At 35.7% G+C, this 24227-nt stretch overlaps 1 protein-coding gene across 1 annotated transcript in view; it reads left to right on the forward strand.

Annotated features, from left to right (window-relative positions):
- LOC129216953 (ankyrin-3-like) overlaps positions 1–20469 on the forward strand; it is a 35076-nt gene extending 14607 nt beyond the window's left edge. Inside the window, exons 3-5 of the mRNA XM_054851174.1 lie at positions 437–590; positions 5876–5964; positions 19260–20469. Coding sequence (XP_054707149.1) covers positions 437–590; positions 5876–5964; positions 19260–20391 — 1375 coding nt within the window. The 3' untranslated portion in view covers positions 20392–20469. The remainder of the gene's footprint in view (positions 1–436; positions 591–5875; positions 5965–19259) is intronic.
- Positions 20470–24227: the final 3758 nt, after the last annotated feature.

Here is a 24227-nt window from a genome sequence, read left to right on the forward strand (position 1 = left end):
AATTTTCATGCATATACATTGCACTGTAACTGTCTCTATTCCTAGTATTGAATTATGATACATTTGTTAGTTTAAAATAAGTGTAAATTAACATTTCATCCTCTTTCCCCCAACCCCAAGAGTTTGACTATTAAAGATTTTTTTTTTTTTTGTGTGTTAGGAATAAATTGGAGAAATATGGTTAAGTAAAACAATTTTGCCTAATTGGCATGAAAAATGTAAATTTTTTTGCTAAAAGGATATGTAGCAAGTTTCATTGGCTATTTCTTTTTCAAAAATGTTGCTTAAAGCCATCATATACCTTTTCAGACCTTGTTTGTGTAATCTTATTGAACATTCATTAAATATCAATGTTTGTTTGAAATTTTACTACTGATACTTATTTATTTTTATTTATTTATTTATTTATTTATTTATTGTGGTATGAAAATAATAGGTATCAAGAAACCAAGTTAGAATTGGAAGAGTTTCAAAAAAGCAGTCGAGAACTTAAAGCTGAATTAGAAACGCAGTTGGAGCAAACAGAGGCACGAAACAAAGAATTGAAAACTCTATCTAGTCGACTTCAAATTGAATTTGAATCCTTAATGGTAACTTGCATCAGGCATTTGAATTTTTTCGAGATTAAATTTAAGAAAATGATCTTGAAATTCAAAAACTTAATTGGGTATTTGATTTTAAGATTTTTGTATTATTTTTTTCACTTTCCTTTTTGTTCTTAGCTTATTTATTATTATTTTTAAATTTTATTGCTTGTATCAAAAATTGTATGTTGTAATGATTGTGCTAACAATTTTTATAGGAGAATTAAAAAATAAAAATAAAAAAGGCTTTCTACTTTTAATTTGCTGTGAAATATTTCATGAGTGAAAAAAGTATGATCTTCCTCATAAAGTGAATATAAAGTATCTTCTCGTCAGGGTTCACCAAACAAGGCCCAGCCCGGAAAAAACCACCTTTATTTTTTCAGGTGAACCCACCTTGAACACCTTCTCAGAAAAGTGGGTTTTTAAAAATTTACTGCATATTGAAAACATTTACGTTGGGGAAGGAAACTAAGTAAAGATATAGGGTAAAAGCTCCAGTAGTCGACCATTTAAGAGATCAGTTGTTGAGTTTTGTTAACCTAAAAATTTCAGCTATCAATACAACAACAAAAACAATGTAAACCTTTAGGTTGTACCTTTCTGATAATGATTCACTATTTTGTTTCTGGAATAAAAATGTTTTTATTTTAAAAACCAAGCTATTGTTAATACGAAAAAATGCTCCAGTAATCGGCCTTAGAAATGGCCAATAGGGCAACCTAGGCCCTGGCCTAGGGGCGCAAGCCAAAAAGGGCGCATATCCAGGAGGAGAAAAAAATGAACAGCTCATTAGAAAAATAAAAGGAAAGTGGCATGCTAGTATTTGGGCAGTAAAAATACAGCTAGAACTGATTGGGACCTTACCACTGAGCAGAAAAAAGCAATTAGAGGAGAGGGGGCGTAATGCTTGAGTCTAGGTACTGTTTCTGGTCAAAACAGATAATTTTCTAGGGGCGCCGACTCCGAGGGTGCTGCGATGCTCCAGCACCCCCCCCCCCCCCGCCCAATATTTGCGGGGGTGCCGGGCACCCCCACTATCAGCAGAAAACTGATGAAAACCTTTTTGTATGGCCTCTTTTTCTACAAGCAGAAAAAAGAGGCCATACAAAAAGGGCCGAATTTTTAAATATTTAGCTAAGCTTAACAAAAAGAACAAATTATACTGTTGTGTTTTTGTTCCTAAACTATTTGTGTTTTGATTCTCACTAAAATTTTCTCTGCTTTAATTTAATTCATTCTATTTTACTTTATTTTATTTTCATTTATTTATTTTTTTCTCGTAAAATTTTTTTGTGGTAAAAACCCGAAGTAAAATAAGATTTTCCGCCTAGTGTTTCTGTTTATAAAACTGAAGCACATTTTCTTGAGAGTTATACACTCGGAAAAATTGCCCTTGTTTGGTCCATTGTGCTCGGTGTTTGAGCACCCCCACTGGTTTTCAAAACCCGGTGACACTAAATTTTCAATATCTTTGATTTGAACAATGATTTCAAAATTCGGTAAAGCTATGATATAGAAAGTGTTCAATGTAAAAAACTTGTTCATGAAACAATTTTTCTCTTGATGTCTTTGAATCATGTCAATAAGTATATGTTTTGCAATTAATAATTTATTAGTTCATGTTTAGTTTTGACAGTCAATAATTAGCGGCTCCCGAAGCTTAAATTTTTGAAGGGATGAAATTATTAATTTACCGAATGAAGTTTCAAATTTTACGGAATGACAAAACATGAGTATGCATGATTGCACGTGTAGCAAAATCTAACGAAAACAGACAATAGACATCCCTTTAAAGAATTTTTATGTTGTCTCCAAACTGTCAGACATTGTTTGACGCATAAGGAAATTTTGGGGAGTTCACAGTGACCTCCTGCGGCCTTTGCCAATAATATCCCCTATTTTGTACACAAAATATTCACCATAGTCTGCTTTAGTTCTCCACACTAAGCATTGCATACAAGTTTCCTAATAAATAATTTCTTTGACACAATATTCTATCTTTTCCTTTATAATTACCTCTGTTATTGGGTTTCACTTCCAACATATTTTTCTGTATATTTTTTTTTCAAAACATCATCTAGATCACAACAAAGTTGATAAAAATAAAAGAAAAATTAAATATATTTACAGAGAGAGACCAGCAGTTTTAAATATTTTCAAGGTAAAAAATGAAACTATCAAGGAATTCAAGAGTCATGATATCTAAATGTAAATAAACAGGGGAAAAAATACTTCAGATATCACTGCTAAATATCATCTCAGCTCAAACCGGTAAAAGCTTTTTCCTTGGGCTACAGACATTTGTTTTCCAAACAGATAAAATTTTTGATGCGGAAAATTTTAAAATTTCACAATGGAAAACCAAAACAGTTAAATGTTTTTGAAAAAGAAAAATTGAGGCAAGATCAGGCCGAGGAGTCAGTCACCTTTCTCACCTTTAGTCACCTTTTAAAAATTTGGTTACTTTTAGTCACCTTTTGCAACTTTTGTCACCTTTCTCACCTTTCTTGAAATGTGTCTTAGGATTTTTTTTTTTTTAATAATTAAATCCTTGAAAAGTATCTGAATGATAGCTTTAACAGTGAAATTAATTAAAAAAGTAAGCATTAAACATGCCCCCCTCCTACCTTGTTGTTGTTTAAGAAAAATAGCTATGCTACCGGGAAATCAGGGAATTTTTTTATCGCTTGCAATTGCACCCTATGAGCAGAACCAGTCTTTCTATCCCCCTTCGGCCGTCAGACGCGTTTTCCGCAAGTCTCGTCTAAACGCCATTTTGTTTCCTATCGTGTTTCTGGCCATAGAGCATTGTTCGACTAAAGTTCAGCTGCGCAATTTGTTTCTGCACACTTTGTTGAGTGAGCGGTCATCGAATGCAAGTTGTCTTCTGTGTTTATCAAGTGACTTCATCTGGAGTCTCTAAATCTCACGCTCATCTCTAGAGCCGAGCGCGTTACTTGCTTGTTTTACTTTTACTCACCTCTAAAGCCGCGACTAAGCACCCACGAGCGGTTCAATTTGAAAAAAGGGTGATGGGTTAAGGAGGCATGCCTCGATGTCTTCTTTGAGCGGGGAATAAAGAAAAGTTTTGGTTTGTGTTTATAGTTTCACTTTGTGTTTGCACAGAAATGGTTCTGGTTCCATTTTTGCTGCGTAAATGTGAAGTGAACTTGGTCTGTGTAAAAATTTCTTAACATTTCCTTTTTTGGTGCGTCTCGGAGACAGTTTGGTGCATTTTCGTTAATAAAAATGTTTTTAGGTTGTTTGGCACTATTATCCTTGAGACACGAGAAAAAAATCTAATAAATATTGGTACTTGCAGTGTTCATACAATGCATAATGTAAATGTCAAAGCATTGCAGTATTTAGGTGAAGAAGCATCTGAACTTCTTCTTAGTACTTATAGCTATTTTGATGGTTGACCTTCCCGTTGGGAGGACTTCGAAGAAGTGCAAACTCAACTAAATCCACCTCATCACAAGTTCCTGAAACACACAAGTACCTGTTGGCTTACCCTTGTACCTGCAGCAAACAGAATACTGGAACAGTGGGATGCTCTTCAGTATTATTTTTTTAAACATGTGCCTTTAAAAAATAATTCAGCTATGCAATGCAGATCATATAAAGCTGTTGCAAATGTTTTAAAAAGACCTTCTATAAAAGCTGAGCTGCATTTTATCATTTCATCTGCTGATTTGTTTATGCAGTTCACGAAACGCTTTCAATGCCAAGTGCCTGTGATACATAAATTGTACCAAGAAATAGAGACCATTGTTCAGACTTTTATGGCTCGAGTTATAAAAGCCTCTGTTATAAAAAAAGTTGATTTTTCAAACGTAGACACGGATGCACTGTTTGCAGTTGGTAACAGAGTACCTCTTGAAGATCTCGTTGTTAGTAAGGAGGTGACAGATGAACTGTCAAAACTGAAAGAAAATAAAAAGGTTACGTTTTTAAAAGCTGCTTTAAAAGCATTGTGTGACTGCATGCAAATATGTAATAGAAAAAAGTTGCATATCATACAGGTTACTGAAAAGTTTTAAATTTTTGGATCCAAAAGAGAGAAGTAAATCTAGAAGCTGTAAGGATTTGATAAAGGTTAGGTTGCCAAAATTATGCCCTTTAATGTTCCACTCGATAGGTTGCAAGATGAATGGAAACCTTTGCAGCTGGAAAAAGATGATGAAGCATCCGAAAACAAAACCATTGATAACTAATAACTACTGGCAGCAGCACATTTCAAAAAAAAGACTCAACTTCCAATGATCTAAAGTTTCCTAATGTTTCTAAGGTGATAAAAGATTCACTTGCATTATCACATGGTAATGCTGACATTGAAAGACGATTTTCCATTTCAAATCACCTTTTTGGTGAAAATAAGACAAAGATTTTTAAACAGCATACTTACAGTTAAAGAAAGGTTACATAGAGTTTACACTGAACGTTTTTTGAAAATGTCTTAAAATTTTTATTTCGCTACTTCTAGCCCTATAATATTCATTTCCAAAATTGTAAAGAAATCTTTACAAAAAGTATAAGGCTATTTTGGTAAAAGTCAGTAAAAAGGGATAATCTTTTGTTTTTTTGAGTTCTTAACAAATTGCTTTTGGTCACCTTTTAGTTACTTTTTTGTCACCTTTTAGTCACCTTTGTTTTCAAATTTGTCACCTTTCTCACTTTTTTCAAAGGCCATCAGTAGTCCTCGGCCTGCAAGATGTTTGATAACATATTTTAAGAAATGAATGAAAACTTCGGGACTTTCACAAAAATAGAATGATGCAATACTTTCACAAAAATAGGTAGCGAGAAAAAAATCCTGGATTGGCCCCTGGTAACTGCTGTTGATTACTAAAAGTAGGTGGTAATTAATTTTGACACTTTTTCTTTGAATGCAGTAAAACTATAATTCTCAACTATATTCCCGTTGCTTCACTGTTATGGCTACCGCTGCTCAAGTTAGAAGTCTCGTCGACACCATGTTTCTCTCGTTCTCACTGGATTTCTTTGACTTTTCCCGAGAAAACTGCCTGTAAAAATTTGCAACACCCTGCTTCCCCCCTTTTTTCAATCCTACTTATTTACAAAAAATAAATTTTAATTTACTGAAAGAAAGCAAAGAAAACTGACTGCACTGATGCACCTCATGTTAGGGGGAAATGATTAGTCAGTCGCATACGCTTGATTCATTTAAGCCACGTGTTATATCATCCGGCAGTTTTTTAATGTTACATGCTGAAATTTGTTCTGATTCGATTTAATCAAACAGTATTCCTATTCCTTTATTCCAGAGACGTTCTGATGGATCGGACCATAAGCTGCCAGCAGCAGGTGAAATGTCCGAGTCTCGTTCTGGAAGCTTTGAAGAAGAATCCCTTAGGTAAGATATCTGCTTTGCAGACCAGGTGATGACATTTTAGTGCTAACATTGAACCTCCAATTAAATGAGTATTATTCAGCGCTATTAAGTACCTGATTTTTGGCTTTTAGAATGTAACAAACTAAACAAAGAAAAAAAAATGGACATGCTTTTCTTGGGCCAGGACCTGATATATAAATTTTGCCCCCCCCCCCCCCCCTGCAACAAAATCTGTAGGGCCCTTCCCCAGAAGCCAAGAGTGTATATTTGCCATGTTAATAAGTCTTAGTGCTAGGTTTTTTTTCATTTCTTGGGACGTTAAGCCCCTTAAGGAGGTGGCCCCCCCCCCCCCTGCACTGCGGGGCTTGCGGTTGTGCAGATCCAGGCCGATCTAAAGCTGCCGTGATTCTGGCTGTACAGTAGCTGGGAAAATGTGTTTTTCTGGTTCACAAGTAAATAAATAACTTCTTTTATCACACACCATCGATATATCCTCTTGAAATGGTTAAGTGGTCAATGAAAAGGGTGACATATTCCATCCCGATATCATAAATTCCTTGTGCGTTTTATTAGTCCGCGATAGCTTTGTGACAACAATAGTGAGTTTTGTAGTAAGTTAAGCCCGAAGTTGTTCTGGAATTCGTTTTTTTTTCATGTCCTTCAATGTCCTGGAATTCCTGAAATTTCAAGCCTTTTTATCTAAGGAATAAAATAGTTTTTCCTTAGAAAAAAAAAGGCTGGAATCGACTAGAAAAATTTTGTATCTTCTCATCATCGCGTTGTATTCATTTGCAAATCTGTGGTTTACCGATGGAACCATATCTTTATAATTGAATGGGTTAACCAGTCTCCTGCGCTGATCACATATGCCATCCAGGTTCAGCACATAGATATTTAGAGCATGCGCTGTGACGGCATTCTTTCTTGCCAGACGATTCCTCGCCTCGGTGATTGATGGGTTCAGAGTGTCGCCGCATACCCGGTAGAAAAACTGGGGCCTTTTTTCTCACACTTTTGATCGTGGTCAAAAGAGTAGTTTATCGCTCCTGCAGGGGTGGCTCTAGCAGTTTTGCCTCCCCGGACAAATTTTCAAAGTGCCGCCCCTCCCCACGGTAAAAAAAAATCAAACATTACAATTTTTCATTTTTGCATTAAAAATATAGTCGCTTCTTTTTGGTAATTCCTCTTTTTTTTATACATATGAAACATTCTTCTAAAAATAAAGCCAGGTCCCCACCTCCTAAAATGGTCATGATTGAAAGCAGTTTCGCGTTGTCTTCACGTATTCATCAATCCTAAGTACGGTCAAGGCTTTCCTGCACTTGGGCTGTGCCACCAGAAAATATTTATAGGGGGGGGGGAGCAGGTTTAAAAATACTCGTATCTGCTAGGGGGTCTGGGGGTTCTCCCTCGGAGAAATTTTTGAAATTGTAGTCTTAAGAACGCAGTTTTAGATGGTCTCTGGTGATTTAGATGGTAGAAAGTTTCAGGGGGCTTTCTGAGGGAATTTTAAGAAAAGTCTTAAAAACACGATTATAGGCGAAATGTGTTGCCTTTAGAGTAAGGGGTGGGACTTCGGTGCTGTCTTCGATGATTTTTTTTTTTTTTTTGAAAATAGATTTGAGATAACGTAAACCTCTTACCCCAATTTTTTGACACTGAAATTCCAAAAGGCAGTTGCCGACAAACTTTTATGATTACAGGAAAGGGGGCGTTTTGTTTCTCCCAAAGAACCTTAAAACAAAAAGCCCTAAAAAGCGAGGTTTTTAAGCCATATTCATGGACTAGGGTGAGGGTTTAAAGGTCTCATCTTAATTTTTTGAAATTATAGTTGTTTCATATTTAGATTGCATACGGGAGCATCATCTCAATGTATTTAAAGAGGACTGTGCGCTAAGCACCTCAACAAAGGGTCGTTTTTAATGATCAAGAGAATGCTCAAGACTAATAACCTCCAAATGCAATAACCTAATTAAATGTATGACTAGAAATGCATGATTAAAAAATAGTTGAAGACAACTTAAAAATAAAAACCAAATTTATTTGGTAATTTAGTGAAGTTAGTTAAATAAAATTAAAAACATTTGAAACAACGCAAACTAGAGCTGAGCTATATCAATCTATTATCTATCTATTAAAGAAATAACCCCACATCGTTGCTTAAAAGCAAACGGGCACTCGAGTCAACTAGCCAGAGAGAAAACACCGAAGAAGTCGATTTTCTGCTCGAAACATTTCCTTTTATCCTAAGTGAACTCATTAGCATGCGGACGCCAAATCACCTTCTGATACACGCCAACATAGCCCCTGGCCAATGAGCATCGGGCACGTGCCGATCTGTTACGATGCTTCGTCGATTACGTAAAGGTCGTGACGTCATAGATTGGCGACTGCACGTGCGAGATACGTCTTCAGGCATCCGCATTAGAAGGTAGAAAAACTGGAATTTTAACTTTGACTTGTAAGGTAATCAACAGTCTAACTTAATTGTTTGCACCTAAAAATGAAGATTTGTTCTACAGGTGAACACAAATAATATTTTTTGAATCTAATTTTAAAAAAAAGTTTATACTTCATATTATGATACATAATAGTTCCTTATATTATAATGTAGGAAGATTAAAAGACAAATTTTTAAATTCCCAGAACAAAATGCAAATGTATGTGTAAAAATTGATTGAGAAATATATAAATCTTAACATATAAACTACACTCTCCATTGTTTTTTTTTTTTTGGATTCTGTGTGCTCAAAACATTTTGATTGGCTATACACCTATGCTGCTTTATGACTATTGATTGGGTGCAGATAATTCTTAAGTTTTTTTCCCCCTTTTGTTCATCGGAATTAGGATTTTGGTATTTGCTTTGCCTTAGCTAACCTGTGCAGTTTACAAAAGTTACTTACTCATATTGTTTTAAAAAGAATGTCTAATTCTGGTAGAAAAAAAGACCTAATCTGGCTTTCATTTGATGAAATCAAAAATGAAGCCAGTATTTCGTATCATAAAGGGTCTATATATACATGCATACTAATATGTTAATCAAGTCAAACATTTCAATTAATGTTTCCCCGCAGAAAGCTATTTTAAATATTTAATTTAGTGACAAGATTTTGTTCTAATCTCTTTAATTAAGAAATTAGGTATAATGTGACTATTGAATAACTGTTAATTACATGGAGCCTTAATTACCTTCAGAAAATTAATTGTTTTTCTCGCAAATAATATTTAAACCAAAAAAAAAAAAAAAAAACAGTTTAAACCAAAAAAACCTGGTTTAAACCAAAAAAACCGGTTTTTTTGGTTTTTGAAAAAAAAAACGTTTTTTTTACCAACCCTGATATAATGTGTGTGTGTGTGTGTGTGTGTGTGTGTACACATAAGGTATGCGTATGTACGACATGTATATGTATTTCCTCAGTTTCTTTCTCTCCCCCTCATCCACCAATGTACCCTTCACCGGTTAAGCTAGAAATGGCAGGTACGAAGGTATCATTGGTTAAAATAAAATAAACAGATAGCAATTTAAGGGCAAAAATATTGACTATTGCAATAATTAAAACATTTTGAAACAATAGACCGAATAAAGTTATACTATTTAAGTAATGTCAGTAGTATTATTAATCATATACATAGGTGTGTATATAAAGGCTAACCTCTCACTAGCCCCTAAAATAACATTAGGGCACATAATATATCACTAGGAAGTTAATGTTATCTTGTATTGACTGTGATGCACACTATGCGTGACTCACGTTACAAGATAAATATGCTTAGTTTCCGGAGATATTAATTAAAAACAGATTTAACGTTTTTCACAATTATAGTAGTAAAAATTTACCCATACGTTAAAAATGTTGGCCCTAATTGAAAGAACGAAGTTTTCTTCGTTTGACATTTATTTGAAACTTCCAACTTATATACAGTAGGAGCTATTATCTTGTTAAGTAAATTTTTATTGCAATTCCAAGCCTTTATACGCGTGATTGGTAGCGATTTCATAGTCGGAAGATAAGGAGAAAAGGCTCAATGATTTAAAATTTTTACCTGCTGTCAGTCATACTTGTTAACAAATGTGTGTTCTGACCCGCGAAATTCATCTTAATATGAGGTCGGCTCATGTTTTGTTTTTTTTTAATTTTTAATTGAATATTAGTTTTTGTTATTTATTTGGGGTTTCTGTTATTCTTCATTTTTGTTTTTCTCAGCATCCTTTGAAAAAAGTGAGATTAAATTATCTATTTACTGTTTGTAAAGGTGTTCCCGACTCTGTATTTCGTCGGTCGGAGAAGTTCGGTCGAATGGGTCAGAGCTGCATTTATGCTGAAATAAAATGGGAAAGATTATTTCTACCCTGTCCAGCAGCAGTTTTGATAACTTACGATGTTTAAACGAAAAGCCGAAGGGCTAAATTTCGTAAGTCAGTCAACAATGTTACATGCTTATACAAGCAGAGATAATATCACACAGTGGAAGGTGCAGAATCAAATATTAATGTGAAGAAATGAACATTGGAAACTTGTTAAAATCTTACCAAGAATTTATTGGTCAATAGTAACTAAAATAAAATATAACTAACAAAACTAAGTTATTAAGAATAAAACCCGGCCATAAGTGGAGGCGGAGTTCGCAACTCCCCAACACCTATCGGACCTAACTCACAAGAGGCTGACGAACACAAAAGAAGAGAGAGAACGATTGGAATCGTTCACTATTTATACTTGCCTCATTTACATATGATTGGGCATCAAAGGATGCCAACCTAAAACTGAAACTTTACACGTGCCGAAAGAGTTGAGAAGTTAATCTAATTTGAATAAAGCTAATTTTATATTACATTACATTAGGAATGAGAACGCGGATAAATATCGTTTACCGATGTCTATCATATCCCCCCTTCTCATTCAGTAATGTTATTAAACTTTAAATTTTTATACAATTTTAATAGATCCAAAAAATAACCCAAAAAAATCCACAAAGGGCCAGGCTTAATCTTTTACAAAATTTAACAATTCAACAATAAACAAATATGGATATATATCCATCATAATACATCATCCATCAGCAGCTCAATACATCACCGCTTATTTAATTGAAGTCCTTTCTCAAAAAAGTCCTTCTTGCCTATTGATGATACACAGTCCAAGGAAATAGTAAGTCCAAGATTAACATTTCCACTGCAAACTATCTTCTCAAACTGTAATTGACAAAAATACTCGAAACAGTATCTTTGAAATAGATGGGCACAATGATTTTACAAAAAAATTTTTTTTTTTCACAATGACAAAATTATTTAAAACTCTTAGTTTCCAAAAAAACTCTTGTCATTGAATCAAATTCCTCCATCTCAAAGATTAAACCAACGAGAAATTTGAAAAAGAATTTCAGTTGTTACAAAAATATTTATACTTTAATACCCCATTATATTTATTATACTAAACAATTTCATACCATTAAAAATTAACAAAATATTTGTTCACAAAAACGATTCAGTTCAAAACGGGTCTGCGGCTTCGTAAAAATATCGGCCCCATTGGATTTACTACCTACATGTTTTACGGTAAAAATGTCCCGTTGAATCAAATCACGAACAAAAAACAATTTTACATCAATATGTTTTGTACGGTGATTTTCAATCGGAGATTTAACAAAGTCAATGGCCGATTGATTATCAACGTACATTACAGATTTAATTTTACTTTTTCTAACAATTCCCCAGCGTAAACATTCGTTTAATACACGGTCAAACCACATAAGCTCTTTAGACACTTCACAAAGGGCCACAAACTCACTTTCCATAGTGGAAAGGCTAATACAACGTTCCTTGAAGGTTCGCCATTCAATCGGCGCATTATCCAACAAAATTAACTGCCCCCCGAGTGAAGTTCGATCATCTCGATTAGCTGCATAATCGGCGTCAGAAAAAGCTATTAATTGGGTTCTATTACAATTTAATTTAAGTTTTAAATCTTTTGTTTGAAAAACATAACCCAGAAGTTTTAAAAGACCGTTCCAATGAATGACACCAGGATTGCTTTGAAATTGACTGAAGATATTGACCGCATAACAAATGTCCGGTCTCGTTCTGCTCGCAATGAAAGAAAGACAACCCAACAAATTACGATAAGGAATCTTTGACATTTCAAATTTTTCATTTTCTGTATTAGGACAATTCAATTTCGAAAAAACAGTACCTTTACAAATCGGCAAAGATGAAACCGGAAAATTAAAATGTTTGAACTTTTCAAAAACTTCAATGATATATTTAGTTTGAAACAAATTCAAACCATTTTCAGTTCTTTCAAATTCAACACCTAACAGTTTTTTCGTTTTTCCGAGAACTTTTAAGTCAAAATTTTTCCTAAGTAAATTTAAAACATGATTTAAATTCTTTTCTTTCCGTGCGAGCAAAACAATATCGTCAACATACAACAATAAAATGACACATGAATTATAAATATAAACACAATTACATTCTTCAAATTTCTGAAAACCAATTTTCAATAAAACACTGTTTATCTCAAAAAACCACATACGGCCACTCTGGTGCAAACCGTAAATTGCTTTATTAAGCTTACAAACTAGGTTTTCTTTCCCTTCTATTGCAAAACCCGGTGGTTGTCTCATAAAGATGCATTCTTTTAGAGGTGCATATAAATAAGCATTTTTCACATCGCACTGCAAATCAAACCAACCTTCTGATATTTTCAAGGAAAAGAAAAATCGAACCAATGAAAAATGAATCGTCGGACTAAAAGTCTGATCGTACGATTCAGGGGATTGTGCATATCCCTGAGCAACAAGTCTCCCACGATATCTAACAATTTTCCCCGATTCATCTCTTTTAACATTGAAAACCCATCTCGATCCGATTGGTTTTTCATTTGCAGGCAAAGGTGTTAAATCCCACACTTTTCTAGAATGCATAACCTCTAATTCATCCCTCATTGAATCTAACCACTGGTCCTTTTGCTTAGATTTAAGAACCTGTTTGTAATTCTTAGGAATTACAATTTCATCATCTAGTCATAAGTTACATAAATTTAAATGAACAGTTTGATCAGAAATTTCACCTTGATATAGATTTTTACCATTAAAATCAAATAAATGTGGCTTAAACAAAATAGCATTTTTAGAACAATATTTTTCAACATCATTTAAAGAACGTAATCGTTTAGAAGAATGTTTCTCATAAAAATAAATATCAGTACGAGATTTATCTGACCTTGGGATTGCTTTCCTCACCCATTCTGTTTCACGCAGCTGGGCGCGTGGTGGGTTTTCCCCATTTTCACTCAAGTCAGAATTCGAATCTGATTCATCCCCGCTCGTCTCGCTTTCACTCTCATCAGAAGATAAGAATTTAGACGGCGTACTCGGGCTTTCACTTCCGTTATCCGATTCGGAATTCGATTCATTTTCTGAATTTTGAGAATCTGATTGAATATTTGACCATTCGAGACAGGGACCCAGCACAGCTCCACTAGAGTCACTCTCTGATATATTTTTAAAAGCTTCTTTGTAATACACATTTTCATTAAAATTTACATTTATACTTTCAAAAATTTTTCCGCTTTCGGGAATCCAGATACGAAAACCCTTAGTGTTAAATGCATAGCCCAAAAATATACCTTTTTTGGCTTTAACATCAAGTTTATGTCTTTGCTGACGGGGTGTTCCAAGATAACACAAAACACCGAAAGGTTTGACGTGCCTAGCACTTGGCTTACGTCCACCATATAACTCAAAAGGTGTTTTAGTTTGTCCTGAGTGACAAATCCTATTCCAAGTATAATTGAAATAAAGCATAGCATCCGGCCAAAATCTTTTACTTAGCCCGCTTTCTTCCAATAATACTGTTGCAGCATTAGCGGCTGAGCGATTGTACACTTCGGCCAAACCGTTCATCTCTGGACTGAAAATATTGGTTAACTCGTGTTTTATACCGTTATCCAAACAATAGTTGTCAAAGACTTTATTTACGAATTCTCCCCCGTTGTCAGTTCTAACAGCTTTTACTTTAAGATTTAAAAATCTTTCAGCACGCTTTATGTGCCTTATGAAAATTTCTGGTACTTTGCTCTTTTCACTAATTGGATACAAAGCAGATTTACGTGAAAAATCATCAATGATTGATAAATAAAAACGTTCCCCCTTATTTCCTTTAATATTACATGGACCCCACACATCAGCATGAAGTAATTCAAGGGGACATTTAGACCGTATTTTACCTATTGGTTTAAATGAAACACGTTTAAATTTACCAATTTTACAATTTTCACAATCTATTTTTACATTTTTGAATTTAGGCAGGCCATGGACACACTCAAATTCACCGCTCTTTCTGATACTATCGGTGTTAATATGTGCCAGCCTTCTATGCCACAATTCTAATTTTTCTACATTAGAGCATTCAATTTTCTCATTTTCGAAATGATCATTACTTTTATTTGGTTTTATACTTTCTTGATACGATTTATTATACAAAATTTGAGGTTTTACAAAATAAATGCCATTTCTTAAAATTGCTCTAAATATAAATCCATTTCGACCAGATATCGTCACGGAGCCGTTTCCCCCTTCAAACTTAGCACCCCCCTTATCGAATTTAGTACCCGATAACAAATTTTGACGCAGATTAGGAGAGTACATTACATCTTTTAAAACAATGATAGTATCATCAAACTTTAATTTCACAGTTCCCATCCCCAAAATGGGGAAAGTTTCATTTCTAACGGCAACAGCCATTTCTTTGTTTCGTAATGGTTTAAAGTCCTCAAACGCACTACGAATGTTGACGAAATGATGGGTGGAACCAGTGTCGAAAATAAATTCATTTGGGTCTTCTGATACTTCATTTAGATGTACTTCGGAAATGAAAAAGTTCTGGTACTCACATGTTTCCTTTTCCACTGATGGGGAACTGCACCTCGCAGTTTTCTTGTTCGCCTTCCTCTTGTTCCGTATTGGTGATCTTGACTTTCTGTTACGTTGTTCGAGGTCCTTGTCAAGCCTCTTAAATTGACACACATTCCGCTTGTGGCCGGGTTTATTACAGTTAAAACAAATTAGTTTCCCTTTTACTCCTTTCTTGTCAAAATTACCCGGTTTCTTTACAAAGTTAGCCCTGCCGATAATTTTATCGTCCTCATCTTTTAGTCGAATTCGCGATTCCTCGGCAATAAGTTCGCTGACTACTTTATTAAATGTGAATTCCTGTGCAGTAGTTCTAAGAATAACTTGACAAATATTGTCGAATTCTGAGGGCAAATGACGCAAAATTTGAAAAATCAAATAATTTTCAGAAAAATTCGCGTCTATAGCCTTAATTCTTTCGAAAATTTGCCGAGTCCGGGCAGCGAAAAGATTTATCGACTCTCCCTCTTTTATACGACATTGGGATAACTCTGAAAACAATGTCATGTGCTGACAACGATTGTCAGGAAAGAAGTGAGCTTTCAAAGCCTTCCAGGCATCAGCCGCGTTGACCTGATTTTCAATTATCTTTTTGAAATTTTTCTCCAAATTTAAATAAATTATGGATAGAGCCACATCCTGTCGATTTTGAAAATTACGAATCTCCAGCTCAGTAGCCTTTTTTTCATCATTAGAAAAAGGTTCCTTTTCAATTCCATCAACTATCTTCCATAAACCTCGTTCCATTAGGACAAATTTAATATCAGATGACCAACTCACATAGTTGTCAGACCTTAATTTTTCGATAGGAACACTCTGGGATGCCATGATTGATAAGAACACGAAAAACGCCAAGAAAAATAAAAAAAAACCTAATTTCAAAAAAAACAACCAACAAAATCTCAAAATATCCCCGAAAAAAAAACCTAAATAGTGCAACTGTTACAGCTTCCCCCCTGGAACAAGTCCAGGTCTTCCGCTGAATTTAGCAGCCACTATTCTGCCTAACACCAAACCAACTATATCCCCCCATAAAATGCAAACGAAACGTCTGAGAAAAAGTTTACACTACACATGGCTTAAAGATTCGATACAAATTTCCAAAAAGTAAAAGAAAAGCTTCTATTTTCACAGTTTTCATTCAACGCCGATGCGGGGAAAACAATTTGAAAAGATTTCCAAACACTTGTCATCTACCGATTCAGCAAAAAGACAAGTCAGTTACAACATTCCATTTCATCACAAAAACACGAAGTCTAATACTCTACTCTGCTGACAATTCGAAAACATCTTAATACATCATGATACTGAACACGTAATTGTTATGATACAATTGGGTAGGGCTGGGCCCATAACCCTTATGATAACTTACGATGTTTAAACGAAAAGCCGAAGGGCTAAATTTCGTAAGTCAGTCAACAATGTTACATGCTTATACAAGCAGAGATAATATCACACAGTGGAAGGTGCAGAATCAAATATTAATGTGAAGAAATGAACATTGGAAACTTGTTAAAATCTTACCAAGAATTTATTGGTCAATAGTAACTAAAATAAAATATAACTAACAAAACTAAGTTATTAAGAATAAAACCCGGCCATAAGTGGAGGCGGAGTTCGCAACTCCCCAACACCTATCGGACCTAACTCACAAGAGGCTGACGAACACAAAAGAAGAGAGAGAACGATTGGAATCGTTCACTATTTATACTTGCCTCATTTACATATGATTGGGCATCAAAGGATGCCAACCTAAAACTGAAACTTTACACGTGCCGAAAGAGTTGAGAAGTTAATCTAATTTGAATAAAGCTAATTTTATATTACATTACATTAGGAATGAGAACGCGGATAAATATCGTTTACCGATGTCTATCAAGTTTTACACTCTTGCTCCTGTATCCTACATCTACCGAGTAAGCAAGAAATAATTTTTCACATTCCATCTAGCAGCGCTGACCCATTCCTTCCAACTCTCCCTCAATTTTAATGGAGATTTCTTTAAAGAGTAAATCATAGTCTTGATTATATTTTTGCCACAATTGACATTTTTTGAAGAAACTGCATAATTATTCTGACGGGAAAACCTTTCGTAACAAATTTTACACTTGGATAGTTGAATTGGGTAAAAAAATGTTGAGATCCGTATCCGCGGATCTTGACACTAGTAATCCGTATCCGCGGATCTACTTTTTAACGATCCAGCACATCACTAGTCATAACCAGACCTAGTGCGCTTTCCTATAATGCATCAGTCTTTCATGTGCCACCATTAGGCGCTGGTGCATGACACAGTACTGTTTTTGACGCCCCATTTCCACCAAATGGAGGCACCTGTGCTCATTTGATGCGAAATTGCACTATAAATTTAATTTAGCCGAGGGATATTCTAATCCAAACGAATACCCAAGGGATCTTTTACGTACCGCATAATCATACGACATGGGCGCTGAAGATTTTCTGCATCTCGAAAATCCACCGACTGGCCACCCAGGCCAGAACCTGGGTCCACAAGCATAGAAGGCCAGCTCCTAACCATCATGCCACCAGCCGGCTTAAAGTGGGACTTCATTGCCCCTGTTTTGTGGTAACCGTATGCAAATATATATTTCCCTACTCTTCGTTTACGTATGCAAAGAAAAACATTTCTCGCGCTGCAATGGGTGCCAAAAATTTGACGCCAATAGATGCTGCAAAACTCAGATTATACGTAAAACTCCTGCATGAACGTTATTTTTAGAAATTTTATGTCATGGTATGTCCCTCTTGTCATTTACTCCCTTTCCCTTGTCACTAACGGTTACAATTTAATGAACTCCACCTTGAAGAGGGACTTCATTTGTAGTCAGCTCCTTGCAAATTGACTGTCCTTTTTTTACGAATGCAAAAGAAAAATATTTCTCGCCCTGACATTGGTGTCAAAAATTTGACACCAATGAATCAAGTTCTCCAATTTCACAATTAGGAAAGTCGTCCTGGATGAAATGATACCGCAAAACTTCTTTAATACGTACTTCAACAATATTCTATGTAAAAGTAGGTAAGACCTTTGCCGTTAGAAATATAAAATTTCCAACAGTCAAATGAACGTATTCTACTCCCGACAACATAAAATTGTTTATGCGAAAGCACAGGACGTCGTAATAATGCACCAATTTTATCAAAAGTTTCACCTTGAGATCTGTTTGTGGTGATAGCAAATGCAGGTATTATTGGAAACTGTGTTTTTAGTTTCCTTTTTTTTTTCAGAAGGTGATTTTTTTGAAACTGAAAGTCCTCCCTCCCTGCGGAAAATGATTTATTTACATATTAAAATCGGGAAAACATAATGAAAATGAAACTTTTTAAAATGCCCGTAGTTACCCAAAAAGCTTCAATAATAAAAAACAAATGCAAGAATTTCATTTCTTAAAAAAAATGGCAACAAATAATTTTAAAGTATTTTTTCGTGCTTTCCAACCATACCAAGCGCAGAAGCACGAAGCAGTTTAGCACGATTTATAATCACCGAGGTATGAAACGCAGCGTTTTGTGACTTACACCACTTTACACTCGCTGTCAATAACACCCTTGGGGGGGGGGGGGATATAGGAGCTAACAAGTGTTTTAAATTATATGTGCGCTTAGAGTGGTTTTCAAATTGTTCGAGGTTTAGTGGCGTGTTTTTGCGTATCACGGCATAACAGCATTTTTTGTGAATAGCAATGAAAAATATAAATTCTTTGCTTTTTTTTTTACTTTGACAACCGTTATTCTTCTGAAAGGGTGATAAGTTCCTATTTTATCTTCTGTCTGGTCCCTTAAAACTTTGAAATGGAATATCTCCTTGAACTTTGGTCTCACAAATACAAATGTCAAGTTTTTGTGTCAGTATTAGTTTTCAATAGAGAGAATATTTCCCTAAATATAACTAAGAGAACCTGGGGCACGTATAAAAAGTTACATTTTGAATTTTTTGGCTTATTTTTATTTTCCCTTCCAACGTAAAATGAGTAAAGATGCGAATTAAATATTTTGGTTTGCGAATGGTATTTCATTATCATGATGTCATGTGCAGAAGCGCAAACCATAAGAGCGCACCATTTACAATAATCGATAATAAATATTAAAACTACGTCAAATTATTTAAAAAATGGTTAAATCCTACGTTTTTAAGCATGCCCTTTCATAAAGAAAAATACTTTTAAAATTTTGGAAACGACCCCATTTCTTTGACGTTACTTTTTTTTTTTTAATGCAAGATGAAATAAATAACATGAAGAAATTATAAAACACTATTATTAAGTCAATTCTTCATTCTCCAAACACGCCATTCAATGGTTACATATTGTAGGTTCCATACGCACCGAATGCCGTCTGTGACCACTAATTGTGTTTAACTAGAATTTTTTTCCCCCTAGGACCCGACTGCTGCTGCTAAGAGTCTCATTAGATACGGATAAACAAGAGAACACGATGTTGCACTTGGCAGCAAAAGAAGGGGATGTGGAGGTGGTGAGAAACCTGCTGGCCAGAGGCTTCAACACCCGGGCCCTAAATAACCAGGGAAATACGCCCCTCCACTTTGCTCTGTTTCCTTTCGGCGACACTGAGCAAGCTATACATGGCAGGGAACAGGCAGCGGAGCTTCTGGTTGATTGGGACAGTGAGAACGACATCCAAAATAAATACGGACGAACCCCTCTTGAAATTGCTGCAAATGAGGGACGCATCGTAATTGTAAGGAAGCTGCTTGCTGGCGGAGCAAATGCATGTCCGTACAGAAATGTGAGACCAACCGGTTACGATTTCGTTTACGGTATACCGACGCCCCTGTATAGCGCAATCTGTGAAAGGCGGGAGACCATCGCGGAGCTTCTAGCCGATGCTGCTGGCAGCGGAATTGAAATCTCATGTGAGAATGGGTGGACGCATATGCATCTCGCTGCCAACATTGGGTTTGCTGGAACTTTGAGAAAGTTGTGGTGTAGTGGCGCGCACCCACATGTTAAGAGTAAGAGTGGAAAATATCCACTGGAAGTGGCTAAGTCTCATGTTGTGAAAGTGATTCTTGCAATGTGTGCCCTAAAGGGCATTACCATCGACTGGGAAGAGTTGAAGCTTCGCCAGGACATAAAGCAGCACCACATGCAACAGCTCTCCAAGTGTGAAACTGAGATCAAGCGGATGAAGAAAGCCCGGGTGTGTGAATCGGGGGTGTCATTCTATGACATTGCAAGGCAACACACGAGCAAAGTCGCATCCTATGTCAGAAATGAAGTTATCCTTCGTGGTTTAAGTGATGATCGCCTGACAAAGAGATTTCCCAACTATATCGACTTCATCGCTCTTAAAATGAGGAGGGCCGAGGAGAGGAGGGTACTCATGGATCGGTGCCTGGGATATTTCTCCCTCCTGTCCGAAGATAGGTCTCCCTTGCCGTGGACGTGCGTGGACACCGTGTTCAAGTGCCTGAGTGAGTACGACATGAGAAAGTTTGTCAGGGCTTTCGAATTCCAATCTTGGACACTTAAATGGCAACAAAACTGCTAAAGCGTGAACACGTGCTTTCTTATTCTTACCATGTGGTTCAGCTCATCTGTAAAACGATTTCTGATTGTGATTATTAAATATCAATTGGAAAAATTTTCTGTCTTTCTCACAGGTTTACTTTGATGAGGACTACACTCTGAGTGTCTCTTGCCTCCCTTACGCATGTTACATTTTTTATTTCAGTACATAATACATATAAACAACGCATGAAAGAATTTACATCACAAAGAGGGAAAAGTACATCCAGAGTCGCACCAACTGCCTTAAGGTGCCGCGGGATAGAGATCTAATTTGAAAGTTGCCCACCGCTTCACTTCAGATCCTTTTTCGACATGGCGAGAAGGCATGTGCTAAGCTCACATGATTGACAGACGAGCATCCAATCAGAGAAGGAATTGACACTGCATCTAGGACCCCCTCACATGTTATTTATTAGCTGCCATCCCAATAATGGACAACCTTCAGGGGTTGTGGTTTCCCCTTGTTGCTTTGACTTGTTTCCTATTTACTACGCCTGCGGTCACCCCGGGGCTTTTAGGAAGACCCTCTGCTTCGCTATAAGACAGGAGACTTCCAGAATCGGCTCGTTGAGTTAGGAAAGAAAACTTTCATTGCCGCTAGAGAGAGAGAGAGAGAAATTACGATTTGAAACAAAAAAAAACTTTAGTTTTGCAATGAGTTTGTCTTTACTGTTTTCAACCATTTTTGAACGATGGGAAAAAGCATTTAAATGCAAGATTTATTTTGCTAAAAGATATTTTGAGAAAGTTAGGAGATTTTTTGAAATTGAAAAAACGTATTAAAACTACATACACACATGTATTATTTTAAAGTAACACATGCATGAATAATACATTTTTACATTTTCTTTATTCTTACATTCTACGCAGTCTACAGCTCCGTACGGTATTAGACTATTGTAGGTTGGAAAAGGGTAAGGTTTTGGAAGGGGGATTAGTTTTAACGCCCCATCTCCACCCCCTTCCCATTTTTCTTTCAGTTTTGGACAGTTTCATGGCCATAATTTTTATTTGGACAAGAAGGGAGTATTATAATAACCATTAACATTTCCATGAGGGTTTAGAGAAGTGCAACGTTCAAAAGCACGCGTATTTGGAGCAAGGTGAGAGTCTCGTAGGCATTCCCCCTAAAATATTCAAACGATCATGAAAAATATCTTTTTCCTAGAGGTTTGTTTTACAATTCTTTCACTTAGTAATTCTTTGGTGTAAAACCTGAGTATCGGACTCACTCCTATAAGCCCCATGTTCAAAAAATATGTTTTAATCAAATTATTCTAATCAAATAATTAAGATTCAAAATGAAATTAAGTTTTTTTGCAATGTAACATTGCTGCTTTTCCATAGCTCACGGATCGCCGTCACTAATAATCACCACCTGCTAACACTTCTTGATATAGTGATGGGGGCGGTGTATCTCTTTATTGAAAATCTGTGGTGCGGCTCGAATGCAACATGTAGTGTTTTCATGCCCTATTTAAAACATTTTTTGCAACGGAAAACATTTTGTGGACACGTGGCTTACAGGAGTCCAAAACCCTGGTTTTACTTCGAAAAAAAGAAAAACAAACCCTAGTATAAAAAATACAGCGTTTTCGATATTTTTTTTTTAAAATTAGGGGAACACCATTCTTTCTGATTCTTATGTAAAACGCGACCCTCCCTCTGATCCAAATATAACCGCTGTTTTCTCCCATCACCCCTACTTATTTATTTATTCATTTGCCCGCCACAGTGTAATTCGTTATTTTCTCTCTTTCGCTCCTGCTCGCAGTTCGTGCAAATGAGCAGGATAAGCAGCAATGGATCATATTCTCCACCCAAAACCTTGTGACAGGAATACTAATAAGGCGAACCACGTTCTTATCTCTTCTGTCATACCTATCGCTACACTGTTACCTGGTGACAAAAAACTGCTAGTTGATAACGCTTTATCATCAGTTAGACTATTTGATAAGGATGAAGTCACGATTGAGCTGATAAGTGTTATGTTGCATCAAAAATAAGGGGAAAGCCGATATTTGAATTTTTGATCAAATGAATCAGTAAATAAAAGGTTGAAAATAAATGAAATGATACTGAACGCACATAGAAATTTTGCAAGGGGAAGGTGCAAGATCGAAAGCCTCATTCTCATATCATACCCCCAATACGCCAAACATATTAACTTGATTTTGTCGATTCTTGAGAACGAAAAACAGTAAAAAGTAAACTATTGAATAAATAATTAGCATTATTTAACGAAATAAACTTAAATAAATTACCAGAAAGCAAAATAATATACGCATAAACTTTTCTCATAAGTAAAAAATGGATTCAGCAAAGCGAATTCATCGTTGCAGAAGCACCATATGATCATAGAAGTACATAGCATCTCATTTGATGTAATCTGTAACTACAAAACTAAAAACATGGATTTTTAGTGTATTCATTTATAATCACCAGTCTACTTGTTATAGGCAATCCGCTGTAGGAAAAGCGCACAATATTTTTAAAAACCTTTTAACATGAGGATTTTTTTTTACCTTATTACAACTGAAATTATTGTTCGAAATTATTTTACGTACAAAATACATAGAATCGTAATCAATAATGGAAAATAAAGCAAGGCCTTCCCTTGTGTGCGCCACTGGCAGTAGCGTATTAATGGGGATATTTGGTAGGAGACTGTAATCCCTTCTCACATTTGGTCAAAACTTAAAAGCAGATTAAATTGTGGTCTGCAATGGTATGGAAAGGCTTGGAAGAAATAGTTTCTTTCTGCAATCGGGGGTTTTTTATTCTTAAAATTTATTACTTTCAAATTGAACCAGTCATACATATTTACTTCATTTCCAGGATAAGAGGGCTGTGGCCATGTCCCCCTCCCCTCATGTGATTTGTAAAGCCATGGAAAAGCTTGGAAGAAATGGCTTCGTCCTGTTATCAAGGTTTTTTTTTTTTTTTAAACCTGAAGTTACTACTTTCAAATTAACAGTCATATTTTACTTCGTTTCCAGGAACCGGAATGTCACTTTTTACCATTTCTCGGACTGTTGGAGGGACGCTCACACAAAAACTAACGGCAGTAGGGAGATAATGGGCATTCACCAACAAGAGGGGGATCAGGGGATCAGATCCCCCCCCCCCCTCAGCCCCAACTTCCTCCCAACTCCTCTCATTCCCCCTCTGACCTTGGGTTGATCTTCCTCCTGATAGCCGCCTCCCAGGGCCGCCGCGAGAACCCGTAGAAGGTGACGAGGTTATTTTGGCGCGTTTTTGAATATTTTCCCGCGTTTTTGTATTTAGAATATTTTTGCACTATGTCGTTTTTTTTTACTTTTTAGGGAATGGCAACACTTACTGTCATGACAACTGAAGTTTTCGGGTGGCAACACTTGTTGCTTTCGATTTTTACTTTTAAGAGCGTTCGTGGCGCCATCTATCGTGACTTTGAATATTTTTTTCCGGACTTAAAATACTTCCCTGAATTTAATTATTTTTATTTTTCAGAGTGTCGGGAATCGAACACCCAAACTTTGAGTTAACAAAAACGTATGCTAACCACTATGCTATATTTCCCATTACACTTTCAATCTTAATGTGAATCTGTACCATGACAACGAATATTACAATTAATTTTAATACCATCAATTATTTTACTCTTTAGTACTAATTATGGCACATTATTAACTAAATTTCAGCTCATAATTGAAACTATCATCATTATTATTATTTTTCATAATAACAAAGTTTTTCACTTAAGTAAAGATTTATTTAAATACAACCCATTCGAGATTTTAGATTTATTTCAATGCTTTGTGGACTTGAAATATA

This window comes from Uloborus diversus, chromosome 2, assembly GCF_026930045.1.
Source record: "Uloborus diversus isolate 005 chromosome 2, Udiv.v.3.1, whole genome shotgun sequence".
In the NCBI taxonomy this organism is placed as follows: Eukaryota; Metazoa; Arthropoda; class Arachnida; order Araneae; family Uloboridae; genus Uloborus; species Uloborus diversus.